The 13,630-nt window shown below is 48.2% G+C and overlaps 1 protein-coding gene across 5 annotated transcripts in view; it reads left to right on the top strand.

Annotated features, from left to right (window-relative positions):
• The window catches only part of STK26 (serine/threonine kinase 26), a 179,552-nt gene that overhangs the window by 162,616 nt on the left and 3,306 nt on the right, over positions 1 to 13,630 (top strand). For 2 of the 5 annotated variants that reach the window (XM_078688551.1, XM_078688550.1), the window contains exon 11: positions 9,174 to 9,220. The exons of the other annotated variants lie outside the window; for them this stretch is intronic. In XM_078688551.1, the coding sequence (XP_078544677.1) occupies positions 9,174 to 9,180 (7 nt within the window). In that variant the 3' untranslated portion in view covers positions 9,181 to 9,220. The remainder of the gene's footprint in view (positions 1 to 9,173; positions 9,221 to 13,630) is intronic. 5 annotated transcript variants of the gene reach the window in all.

Below are 13,630 nucleotides of genomic sequence, written 5' to 3' on the forward strand. Positions count from 1 at the left end.
CCAGGCAAAAATATATATTAATCCAGAGACTGGTAAAGTCACAATCCTGCACAGGAAGAAGAGGCCACTGGACACTGGTTCTCATTCCCCTATTCCATTGTAGAAGGACTTTGGGACTTCTCCCTCTAGACCCTTCATCCCTTTCTATCCTATTATGCCTACTACACCTTTTGCTCCTTACTCTCCTTCTCACCACGGGGACAATGAGGGGAACACAGGGGAAGATCCACAGCCTGACTATGATTTTCCACAAGATCCTCACCCACAAGAAGAACCATGGGAGGAGCCAACAGACCCTTACAACACCCATCCCATCCCTGATGTACCATCTTATCCAACTAAGCCGTTACCTACTGATGACACCATTGTCTTCAACCAACTAATAGACAGGGCAGCGCAGTACCACAATGTAGACATGCATAATGACCCTGTCGAAGAATCCTTCTTATTTGACACATTCCCTACTTCAGAAAAGAGTGTCAGAACACTTCCTATGTTAAAGGGAGTGTTAAACACGCACCTGACATATTTAAAGATACAGCCAGGGCATGAGTAATCCATCCCAGGATTGAGAAGTATAGAGCAGCCCCTACAGACCCTACCTACATCAGAGGACAGTTACCATTAGACTCCCTGGTAGTGGCTAATGCACGTAAAAGGGCCAACTCACAGACAACGGGGGAAGCACCTCCCCCTGATAAGGAATCAAATATACTAGAGGCCTCAGGTAAAAGGGTAGCAGCACAAGCCTCCAATTCATGGAGGATTGCCAATACACAAGCCCTACTGGCTCGTTACGACAGGGCACACTATGACCAGCTCGAAAGCTTAATGCAACACCTACCTGAGCCTTTTAAAGCACAAGCTGATGACCTCATACAGGAGGGAAAATTCATTACAAACGCCTCCATCAAATGTGCGCTTGACGCAGCAGACACCGCAGCCAGGTCTATTAACACTAGCGTCTTACTACGCCGACATGTATGGCTGCGTATTTCCGGCTTTAAGAACGAGGTGCAGTCCACCATTCTTAACCAGCCAGTCAATCAGGACTTTCTATTTGGCCCTGCTGTCGACACCATTTTTAGATAAAATGAAGGACACAGAAACCGCAAAGTCAATGGGGGCATTACAGTTTCAGCAACATAGAGGCTCCTTTCGACGCTCCTCATACAGGGCAACCACACGAGGCAATACCTCGCTCCTCATACAGGGCAACCACACGAGGCAATACCTCGCAAACGTCATCTTCAAACAAAAGCAACACACAAGGTTCCTCAAACAGAGGAGGTTATAGGGGCAACAATAATAAGAGAAGAGGACGTGGAGGCAATAACACCAGAGCCTCCACTGCCACAAAACAGTGACTTCATCACGCTGCCTCCAGACCACCTAACACCGGTCGGAGGCAGACTCCAACAGTTCCTATCTGTCTGGCACGCAATTACCACGGACAGGTGGGTGAGAGAAATTATCCAGTATGGTTATTGCCTGGAACTCACTTCTACACCACCAAACATACCACCCAGACACCGTCCTATGTCCAAAGAACACCTCACTCTGCTCCAACAAGAGGTGAAATGCATGCTGGAAAAGGGGGCCATAGAGTCAGTCCCTTTCCACCAGCAAGGGACAGGAGTATACTCCCTTATACTTCCTTATTCCCAAGAAGGACGGTTCCCTCAGACCAATATTGGACCTCAGACCCCTAAATCAATACATACTGTCGGAGCACTTCCATATGATCACACTACAGCAAGTGCTCCCGTTGCTACAACAAGGAGACTTCCTAGCAACACTGGACCTCAAGGATGCGTATTTTCACATACCCATCCATCCAGCTCACAGAAAATATCTCAGGTTCACAATACAAGGTCAACACTACCAATTCAAGGTTTTGCCCTTCAGGGTAACCACGGCTCCAAGAGTGTTTACAAAATGCTTAGCGACAGTAGCAGCACATCTCAGAAGGCAACACATCCATGTGTTCCCGTATCTAGACGATTGGCTAATACAAGCGAAATCATACCAACAGTGTGCAAGACACACGTCTCAAACACTTCAGCTGCTACACAGCCTCGGGTTTTCGATAAACTACCCAAAATCGCATCTGCAACCATCCCACACACAACAATATCTGGGAGCCACTATAGTCACCTCCGTGGCAAAGCCATACCCAAACTCAGCAAGGATAGCCAGCATGCAGATGCTCATTCGCAAATTTCTGCCACAACAGTCTCTGCCAGCTCGAGTCTTCATGCAGCTCATAGGCATGATGGCCTCCTGCATATTCATTGTCCCCCATGCCAGACTTCAAATGCGTCCATTACAAGAATGCCTAGCTCGGCAATGGAACCAGGCTCGAGGACAACTAAAAGACCTAGTGTTGGTAGACAGTCGCGATCACAACTCTCTGCAGTGGTGGAACCCACAAAACCTTTCCAAGGGGCGACTGTTCCAAGAGCCGGTTCCACAACTAGTACTAACAGCGGACGCATCACTGACAGGCTGGGGAGCCCATCTCCTTCAATACACAGTATAAGGGCTCTGGACAACCAAACAAAATAAACTGCATATCAACCAACTAGAGTTGCTAGCGATATTCCTAGCCCTGAAAGCATTCCAGAAATACTTGTACAGCAAGACTGTGTTGATCCGGACGGACAACATGACCGCAATGTACTATATCCAGAAACAGGGAGGAACACTCTCCACAGCTGTCCCACCTGGCACAAAGCATATGGAAGTGGGCAATTCCCAAAAACATTTTTCTCCTAGCAGAACATCTTCCAGGGAAGGACAATCAGATGGCAGACCTGCTCAGCAGGCACAGCCAACAACTACACGAATGGGAGATTCACCCCCAAGTTCTCCAGCCATTCTTCAAAGAGTGGGGTCACCCAGAGATAGACATGTTTGCCACAAAAGAAAACTCGAAATGCCAGTACTTTGCCGCCAGGTTCCCACATCCGTTGTCACAGGGCAGTGCGATATGGATGAACTGGTCAGGCAGATTTGCGTACGCTTTTCCCCCAGCACCACTGATTCCGCTGGTGACATGCAAACTGCGTCATCAGTCACTCACACTAATCCTAGTTGCTCCCACATGGGCGAGACAACCATGGTACACAACGTTCCTGGAACTTTCAGTCAGACTGTGCCTCGCACCCCATCTTCTAACTCAGAACCATGGAGAAATCAGACACCCAGATCCCAATCAGATGAACCTAGCCATCTGGCTCCTGAAGTCTTGAAATTTGGATACCTTAACTTGCCTCCAGACTGCATGAACATCATTAGGGAGGCAAGACGACCAACTACACGAGCGTGCTATGCAGCTAAATGAAAGAGATTTGTTATTTACTGCAACAATAACCAAATCAACCCATTAAACGCTTCCATACAAAACATTATATGTTACCTGCTGCATCTACAAAGATGCAACTTAGCATACTCTTCAATACGACTACACCTCGCTGCTATAGCAGCATACCTTCAAAACAGGCAACACCTTCCACTGTTTAGAGTACCAGCAATCAAAGCCTTCATGGAGGGTCTTAAAACGGTGATCCCTCCAAGACACCCCCCTTCCCCAGTCTGGAATCTAAATATAGTACTTACCAGACTTATGGGACCTCCCTTCGAACCTCTACACTCATGCGAACTGCAATTCTTAACGTGGAAGGTAGCATTCTTGGTTGCCATTACCTCACTCAAACGAGTAAGCGAATTACAAGCACTAACAATTCAAGAACCTCTCATGCAAGTACATGCCAACAGGGTGGTTCTTAGAACAAACCCTAAGTTCATGCCAAAGGTCGTATCCAATTTCCATATTAATCAATCAATAGAACTGCCAGTATTCTTTCAAAATCCACAGTCAGTAGCTGAGAGCCCTACACACACTAGATGTAAAAAGAGCTCTGCTTTATTATGTGGACAGATCTAAATCATTTAGAAAGACAAAGCAACTATTTGTTGCTTTTGCACCACAACACAAAGGAAATCCTATATCAAAGTCAGGAATAGCCAGATGGATAGTTAAATGCATTAACAAAAGGCAAAACGCACTTTAACCGTCCCCCCAAGAGCACACTCTACAAGGAAAATGGGGGCATCCATGGCGTTCCTAGGGAATATTCCTCTTGAAGACATTTGTAAGGCAGCCACATGGACCACCATACACACTTTCACAAAACACTACTGTGTAGACGTGCAAGCAAAACAGCAAGCTGCTGTAGGCCAGGCTGTCCTCCAAACTCTTTTTCAAACTGCTGCAGCTGGCACCGGTAACTGCCGCTAGAGGAGATACTGCTATACAGTCTATGCACAGATATGAATTCAGCAGCCCACATGCCTCGAATGGAATATGCTACTTACCAGTATGCATCTGTTCTTGGCATGTAGGGCTGCTGACATTCATATCGCCCGCCCTCCTCCCCGGTGTCTGTCGCAGCTGCAGCATTATCTCTGGCATGGCCATCTCTTACTTTACTATCACCATCTCTGCCACAATGGCGAAAAACAATCGGAGGATGGAGAAGATGCCCATGCGCACTGTAGTCCAGGGGAGGAGTCACCTATCTCGTGATACTTCGAAGACTCTTCCAAGACAACAAAGTGCAATCATCCGGACCCAACACTAGGCGGCGATCTATGCACAGATATGAATGTCTGAGGGTTTCTGAGCTCATTTGAGACGATGAGCCACAACTTCCCCTCTGGTACGTTTTATGCTGCTTGTCAGTTTGCCAAGCAGTGACATGGGCCTTATATTCCTTCCCCAACATAATTATGTGGGGGTAACCGATGGCGCTGTCCCAGTTCACATGCAAGACCCAGCCAGTTGCAAAAGGAGCATAGCAGGAAGAATTTAGATCCACTACCGGAGTATGACTTGCCTAAGTATGATGTTGTCCTATAATTTGCTCTTGCACCCACTCATTCTCTTTGGAGCCATGTAAAAGCAAGAACAGCAGACTTCAACTTCCAAGGGCGGCTCAGGGCATACCTCAGTAGAGGGGAAAATGTCCCTTATGGCAGAAAAATATATAACAGATGCTAAATGTGAGTACAGGAAACCAGTTCTTGAATAAGTTTGAGAACCTGCAGTATAAAAGGAGGGTGGGTGGTCTAATAGATTTACTAAACTTATTAAATGTTTAGGGCCAGTGTTGACTGTTTGTATCCCGAAAATGAATGGACTGTAGTTGGGAGATCAAAACCCATCTTGTTCAAAACCTTCATACATCATTAAGGATGCACAGGAGGACGTACTGTATATCCCCTTGGGCCAGAAAGTACTGACTGCAAGCAGGTTATGATGTGCAGATCACCTCCTCGCAAGGTTACCTCTCATCAGTGATACTGCCTGTACCATCCTTTCCATAGCCATCCTGTTTCTTCTAAGGACACATTTTACAGCACCACTAGCCACAGAAATTGCCACGAGTGCTCCAGCTGCATCCAGCAGAGTTGGAGGCAAAAAGTCCCCAAAGAACTTTTGAGAGCCCTTTACTCCTTTTTTGAGCTGGTAGCTGGCTCAGTCTCAGACCATATATAAATGCCAGATTATATTGGTCATGACTATTAGAAATGGGTTTTCTGGTTGGCTAGGGTATGCACCTAAGCCAGGCAGAACCCACCACTCTAGTCAGGATAAGGGAGTTACACACTTGAGATAACCCCCTCTCTCCCCCTTGGCATCTTTGCACGAGCAGTTGCCCTATTCCCAGAGGAAATGTGTTAAGCGTTTGCGGAACACACACACCAGGGACACAGTAAATACACCACAAAAGAGACTCCACACAGTAGTATACGAAAATATATTGTATATTGTACATAAAACACATTGGACCACAATCACATAAATTACTTTGCAAACTAAGCGATTGTCATAACCTCACATAGATCAGCAGTGGTTAAGTGCCTAGAATCCTATAGCCAACAAAAAGGTTCTGAAAAATAGGAGGCAAAACATTTGGGGATAAACCTGCAAAAAGAGCCAGGTCTAACAGCGAGGACAGTTGTGAAGTGACCAATTTACTGGAACAGAAACTGTTCTCTATTTAACCCTTCTAAAAACGAATGAGTCCAATTTTTCACCGGTTGTAAACTTGAGGTAAACCTCGGGGCCTGTGGCAGAAAATATGGCTTTCACAAAAGGCCAAAAAAAGCGGAGTATGTTCTCCTGTTTCTCATTCACAAAATGACTAATCATCTTACTTTTCTTCTTGTTCTTTCCCTACCTGCAAAACCACTTTAGCTCACCCACAAGGTAGCACGTGTGGGATGTGGGAGGTTGAAATCACATCTTGGGGCATGACAAGTCATCATCACAGACCGATGTGACCTCCAGATCATCAATAGGATTATGCCCTCCATTTACAGGGGTTACAATCCTCCCAGTTCTGCCTGTTCTCTCTAGTCTTCAGGTGAGCACTCTCACATTCTCGAACAGGAAGCCTTGGCCCTCTGAGCAGAGAGGTGTGGAGCTAGTTCCAGAGCAAGAGATCGGGCAAGTATGTTGCTCCTGATATTTTCATCAGCACCTCACGTTTTTACCGTTGTGGTGTTTGCAGCACATCTGTGTAGGACAGTAATAGCCATGTTCATTTAACTCCACAATTCACTTTAAAGGCAGAATCTTTGCATTTTGTGTCATTCACCAGAGTGGTGTTTGACACTGTTTACCAGAGGTCTCTGGATATGATCCTAATATTTCTGGAGTGGGCACTCTTCTTGCTTTGACAGTCCTTTGTTTGTTCGGTCTCCTGACTTCCTGTATCTTGTTGGTCTACACCCGCTAGCTCATGCATGACTTCCAGTGGTGTCTCCCTGCTCAGTATTTTCCGTAGGGGGCAAACTGCAGGAAAACTTCTTGGTTTCCCTGGAGGCTGCAAAGGACATTAAGTTATGGGGGAATCCCAAGAGAGGAAGACCCTTCTGGCCTCCACCAGCAGTATCCACTGTGGTGATTGTTGCCGGCACTCTAGATTGAGGTGCACATCTGAAAGAGTTGGAGATCAGCGGACTTTATTCTCCAACTGAGCAGGGATGTCATACCAACCTGTGTGAGCTTCAGGTGATTATCTCGATTGGGGGGCATTCTTACGATCCCTTGGCAGTTGATCAGATCCTCCCAGACAACACGACTGTGGTGTGGTAAGTTGACTAAGGGATGGTCTCACGCCCTATGTCAGCCAGTTGTAGAGCTCTGGGTGTGGGCTCTGGCCCGGGTTTACAATTATGGGTTGGTTGTCAATCACTTGCAGGCTTCCTGAATGTGAGTGCTGACTACTACCTCAGTTGTCACCAGCTGGCCGACCATGAGATGTGTCCCTCTATAGAAGTAGTTCAGTGCATCTTTTCCCGTCTGGCGGAATGCTCATTGTCTACTGTTTCTGCTAGGTGAATCAAGTCATGTGTACCTTGAGCATGAGTTTGCTATAGCCACTCTCTGGTCCTCGATCATGCCATCCAACACAATATATCTGCCATTTGGGGCAGCATGTTGCTGGTGCAATTTAAAGGTTTTATTCTGATGTGGATGATCTTACTCTTCTAGCAAGACTCTAGAGTGTTATGCATACCATTTGATGGTAACCGATGCAGTGGTATGATTCCCTTGGTTAATAGGTTTACCATACACATAGAGTGCTGGATTAAACTCCCACTGCCATAGGCAGATAAAGTAGCTGTAATCAAGATGGTGTTACGTCCTGGGCTACTTAACCTTTTTATGAATATCTCCATTCCTTTTGTGAACAGTTGCTTCACTTATTTGAGAAGCCTACTCTTTAAACATCTGGGCGGGTAAGCAGCCTAGGATTAGTTGGAACACGCTCACACCGTCATAAAAGCTGAGTGGGTTTGAGGTTCCTTACCCTAAACTGTATTATTTGGTAACATAGTGCCATTTTTCTGGACACTGGTGCCACCCAGATGCCAGACTGCCATATTTGAAACCTGAACGTGACCAGGCAGGGGGTATCCCACTGAAAGCCAAGAAGCATGCCACAGGACCCAACTAAAATAAAGACAGCGCGACCATATGCTTAGCATGGAATAAGCTGAGCCAGCGGGTTAGATTTCTACTAGTATGTTCTCCTGCGATTCCAATAGCACAAAACCCTCTCATACTCTTGACTGCAGAACGTCTTGCACATCAACCATTAAGGATAGCTTTTTGAGAATTTGGAGAATCCTATTCGCTGGACAACTTAACTTAGTCTCTGACAATTTGGATATTTTGCGGTCCCTATGTAATTAATTTATGCTAGATTGAGCAGTACAGTAAAAAAACTTATCCGGATTCCCAGACTCCCTAAAGATTTTGCACCACTAACCCAGGTTATCCGGTCTCCAGATGCTACGAGGTGAGTTTCTTAACTATCTGCTATGTGTTCTGCATTTCATGAGCATCGATGCACATGCTAGGCTAGCTTTTGAAGTGGATCTAGATGTCAATTATTTTTAACAGTGGATATACTGGTGAACTCAAACCAATCTGGTGTTGGTTAGATGTGGTAGAGATAATGAATGACTTAATAGATTGTACAATAATTTACAAATGTTGATTGTATTGCTGGGATATGTGAAAAAGGTGCCGCTTGGGGTGTTTAGACTGGCTGCAATTGTGATCCTGTTAGCCAAAAGGATAGCCATGAAACTGATATGTTAAAATTTGCCCCGAGCAAAACAGATTGTCTTGAAGATTTAGCACAACGTAAAGACCAGAGTGAGAGATTTCTAGCCTCCAATTTCAATGACTAAAAATATCTTGAGTCCATTGCGACTTTTCATAGCCCAATTGCATCAGACTGGACATCCGTTGGTAGGTGCTCATCAGATGTCAAAGGGCTCAGGAATCCACTGCCTCTTCAGACTACCATATTGCCCTACACTTGTTGGGGGTAAATGCATGCTGTTAAACCAGTGCATCACTAATATTGTTTGGATTGGGCTATGCGTGATGAAACAGTGGAAAAACAAAGGCGACCCTCAGTGTTACCTATGGAGGCTTCAGTTTTCTGGATCCTTAACATTATTCTGGTATTGCATATTACTGTTGTAAATGCAGAATATCCCAGTTGAGTGACAATGTCACACTTTGATCTGTTTCAGTGCTTCCTAAACGTTTTAGAACAATAACCCTTTTTTTTTTTTTTTAGAACGTAAAAGTTTCGGGACCCACCTAACTTTAATGGACATGAGGCAGGCAAGTGTTTTTTTGTTTTTTTTTAAATAGAACTAAAGCATTGTGTGGCACCACCCTTACATTTACATAAGGCAAATTTTCCATTGAAATGGGCTCTAAATTAAAGTTTTACTGATAAAACTATAAAGCACACCAATCATGTTTGAAATTTGTTTGAAGTGAATATTTTTTGTGCATCTCCCAAGTAAAGTATCTTGATTACTTTCCATCCTATTAAAATTTGTTTCAAGCACACCTTACAATTATTTTAAAAAAAGTGCTTCATTTAATTTTCTTACTGCTGAATCTGTACAGTTCATTAACAGGTATGTACATGTTGTTTTGTTACAAAAATTGACATCCTACAAACTTTGCTTTCACACTTTTTACGCCAGTAAGACTGTCACATAATTCACTTTACTTTTCTTTCTCAAAGGTGAGAGGAGCATTTAAACACCAATCCTCATATCTGATAGAGACTACTAAATGCAGATTCCTTAACGTAGAATTATCCCCAGGCATAAGACTGGATCCGGAAAATGTTCTTTCCCATAGCATCTCTGCGGCGTCCGCAGGCCTGACGTCGGCACGGTCACATAAGCACCAACCCGGCGTGCCAACGTCAGTTTTTTCTCTTTTCCGCATGCAACGTGGATCCGGATCGTGTCCTGGCCTTTCACACTTTGTATTGAGGAACAGTGTGCGAATGCCTGCGGGCTTCAAGACGTGTACCAGTTGTGCACATCAGATGTCTGCTACGGACCCTCACCCGATTTTTTTTTATATGGTGTTTGGGCGAGCACCATGACTCAACGGACTGCGACGCCTGTCAGCACCTCAAACCGAAGTCACGGCGGGAGTGCCGGATGAAATTGCTGTTGGCCCGCTTGTCCAGGTCTATGTCATCCCAGCGTTCGTCCCCCTACCTCTGAAGCCAGGAGCCGGCGATTCCGTCTGCGGCATCGCCCTTCTCCACGGCTCAAGGGGTGTCGCTCGCTGACGGGTAGGTTCTCAGCTTGTCTCCGAGGCCCTGTCCTCGTTTGGCGGAGGGCGCGGGCTCCCCTCAGGACGTGCGCCCTCGCCTGTCACCACCCTACCCACGGTTTCCTGGTGTCTGGGCGACTAGGGCCCAAATGACCGCCTTCGCTGTCGTTCTGCAGGCTTCTTTGGCCCCTCCTCCACCTCCTGAGACATCCACGGATCCCTTGCCTCACGCGGGGCCTTCTGCAGAGTAGCCAGCGTCTTCGGCCTCGGCGCCGAAGGGTTCGGCTTCAGGTTTTAGGAGGGTGGTGTCGTCGAGGTGCTGTCCTTCGGGGCTCACCGCTTCGACACACCGCATCCCTGCCTCGCCACAAATCCCTACGGGGCTCCCTGTGGCGTCGCAGGAGGTCGCCGGGACTCTGGGCTTTTCCCAGAGTTCCCTTCGGATCTCTGAGCGGGCGGCTACCTCACCAGAGGCCGAGCCGGTGCCGAAGGCTTTCCTACCCGGCCCTGGTGGTGCCTCTGGTGGAGGCTGGAGCCTGGGGTGCTTGCCCGAGTTCCTCTTGATCCTCTACGCAGGCGGCTGCCCCGTGTGAGGTCGAGCTGGTGCCTTTTCGGCACCGTTCCTTAGCCGAACCGGCTCCGACCCCGCCCCATTCTCCTAAGGAGCACATGGTGGTAGAGGTCGACTCTGCGCCGCCAATATCCACTTCGTCGCCGATCGACTTTGAGCCGGCGCATGTGGCGGGCTCCTCCGCGCCGTGCTGGCGTCAGGTCCTTGATTAGTCTCCAGAGGTTCCTTCCTTTCCAGAGGTTTGTCATCTCCTAGTCTCTCCCTCTCCGGAGACAGGACAACGCATAGTTGCTTTTTTACCAGCATCTTCCAGGGAGGACTCGTCGCCGCAGCCTAAATCCTCGGACCCTATTTTGCCGCAGCTCGTGGTTGGTACCTTCACCGGCTTCTCCGCCTTCCCCGGGGGTCCCTCCGATCCCCCACCTTTCAGGGGCTGGCCGCTTCCCCCGATAGCTCGACTTGGGGACGGATGGCTCAGTTCGCAGCCGTCGCCCACTAAGGAATTGCTTTCTCCCCCGCGGCGTCCTACGGAGGCCAGTGTTGCCTTTGTTCGGGCTATTTCCACGGCCGCTGGCATTTTGCGAATGGGTGACCCCGTCACCCCATTCCCTACGGAAATCTCTTGGAAGTTCTCCACCAGGGCTCTGGTGGACGGGAGTTGTTCCTTCCTTTCGAAGCGTCGCTCCACAACTCGCTTCTGGGGACTTGGGTGCGTCCTGCTACGGGTGATCCGGTGCCTCAGCCGCTCCTGCATTACAACCGTTCTGCTCCGCACAACCCAGTCTGCCTTTCCTTCCACCCTTCTATTCAGGGCTCTCTTCTGCGGACTGCTTTTCTGTCCTTGCCTGTGTTTCCTCCGTCTCAGGAGGCCCGGTGGTTGGATTCATGTGGGCGTAACATCTTCGCTCCATCCAGTGCTGCTTTCCGGGCGCTCAACACTTTGTGTGTTGGCCAGGGCTACCTCCAGCCTATGGGATTCTGTGGAGTCCCTTCTCTCTCATGTCTCCCACGAAGGTGCCTGTGCGTTAGATGGTCGGGAGTTGGCCGCGTTTATTCTAAGTGTGTCCTTAGATGTTGCTGATGCTCTCGGCCGTGCTATGGCCAGTTCTGTGGCTCTCCGTCGCCATGCTTGGCTTCGGGATGCTGTTTTTCCTGAGAATATTAAGGAGCGTCTGGTTGACCTGCCCTTTGATGGGGTGATTTTGTTTAACACTCATGCGGACTCCGCCATTCAGCGTCTCCTTTCGGTGCTCCGTCCTCCTCCCCCTTCGTAGGCTGGCTTGTTGTTCCTCCGGTGCTTGATGGGAGGCGTTATCCCACCTGCTTCCTGGAATCTGGTGTTTTGAGTGGCCCGTTTGTATCTTCTGTGTGGTTTGACGTGCCTTTGGGGTTCCTTGGTTGGCCCCTCTCTTCTGTTGGCTGCTGATTCAGCCCTTTGGCAAGTATGTATTTTTTGGCTGATTGCTAAGCCGTCTGTGGTTCCTACCGCAGGTCTTATGTTCTTGTTCTCTGATGCGGATTTTTTCCCTAAGAGTGGTTACCATGTTTTCTTTGGGATGTGTCGTACCCTAAGTGGGGTACTTGTAGCTATTGTATAGCTCTGTCCTACGCTGGGAAGATGTGGACTCCCTTTTGCGGGTTCCTCGCCTTTCCTAGCGATGCTGTATTCTGCTGGTGCGGTTTCTTTAATTTTTGTCTGGGCATAGCTTGCGCTGCTCCAGGTTCTGTCATTCTCAGTATCCGCTACATCGCTGGACTGGCTTTTACATGCCGTCTGCGGCGTTGTGCTGTGGTGTTTCCGCCCTTTTTTGTCCAGCGTTTCGGCCCGGTCATCTGCCTGGTGTTCCAGGGGGTATAGGATTTCCTGGTATTTTCCTGTGTTCTGGTTGACGGCTTAGTCTGTCCTACGTCTTTCTCTTCTGGCTGGTCCCACTTCTTTTCGTGGTTTAGTTTGTCTGGAATGGTCTCCCTTTAGGGGTTGTTCTGGATGTCTCTGGTCTTTGCCTTCGCCTTGCGCTCGGCTTGGTCTGGGCGTTCGGCTTCGTGGTACTTGCCGGCTGCGTACGCCTGCTCTTTCTGGTCCACAGCCGTGGACTTTGGCATGTGCTCTTTTGCTCCTGCCTCTTGTTTTGCTGGAGCCTTGCAAGACTGCTTCTTTCTTCTCACGCCTGCCTGCCTTGTTTGCTGACTCGAGGCTGAGGCCGGTTCAACTGTCCCCTTCTCTGTGTGTTCTCCTGTAGAGGGCTTTGTCTCCTTTTCTACCTCTTCTCCTTGGAGTTTGTGGGGATTCCTTTCTTCCTCTGTACTTCTCTGCCGTTGTCTGTACCACCGGGACTTTCTGGCAGATGTCCCTGGTACCTTGGATGGGCTTGGGGTATCCTGGCCTCCCTTCGCCCCGTCCTTGCTTCCTTCTGCTTGTTGGGGCTGGGCCGTCCTTCTGGTCCCCATTACACATCCCCTGCTGGGGCCCTGTGTTTCTTCCTCCTGAGGGTCTCTTACAGGCCCTTTTCCTCCCTTCTGGGTATGGCTAGGGTATCTATTCTACGTTAAGGAATCTGCAGCTAGTAGTCTCTATCAGATGTACGAGTTACTTACCTTCAGTAACGATGTATTTGGTAGAGAAGATTCTAGCTGCATATTCCTTCACGACCCACCCTTCCTCCCTGTTCTGCGAGGACCTTCAGCTTGGTCTTCTGCACTCGCCTGCGAGTGCCCTCTTTCACTTACTCCCTAGTGGGATGCTCATTTTGTTTGTTTGATCCACTTGTTCCTTTCTCGTGATTGGTTGGTGGGTTCATGGGTACTTCTGCATCCCTGCACCCTGGACTTCCAGTGTGGGGCCTACTCATGCACTTTTCCCTTGTTCATGGCTTGAA

The sequence above is a fragment of the Lissotriton helveticus genome, chromosome 4_1 (assembly GCF_964261635.1).
Source record: "Lissotriton helveticus chromosome 4_1, aLisHel1.1, whole genome shotgun sequence".
Lineage (NCBI taxonomy): Eukaryota > Metazoa > Chordata > Amphibia > Caudata > Salamandridae > Lissotriton > Lissotriton helveticus.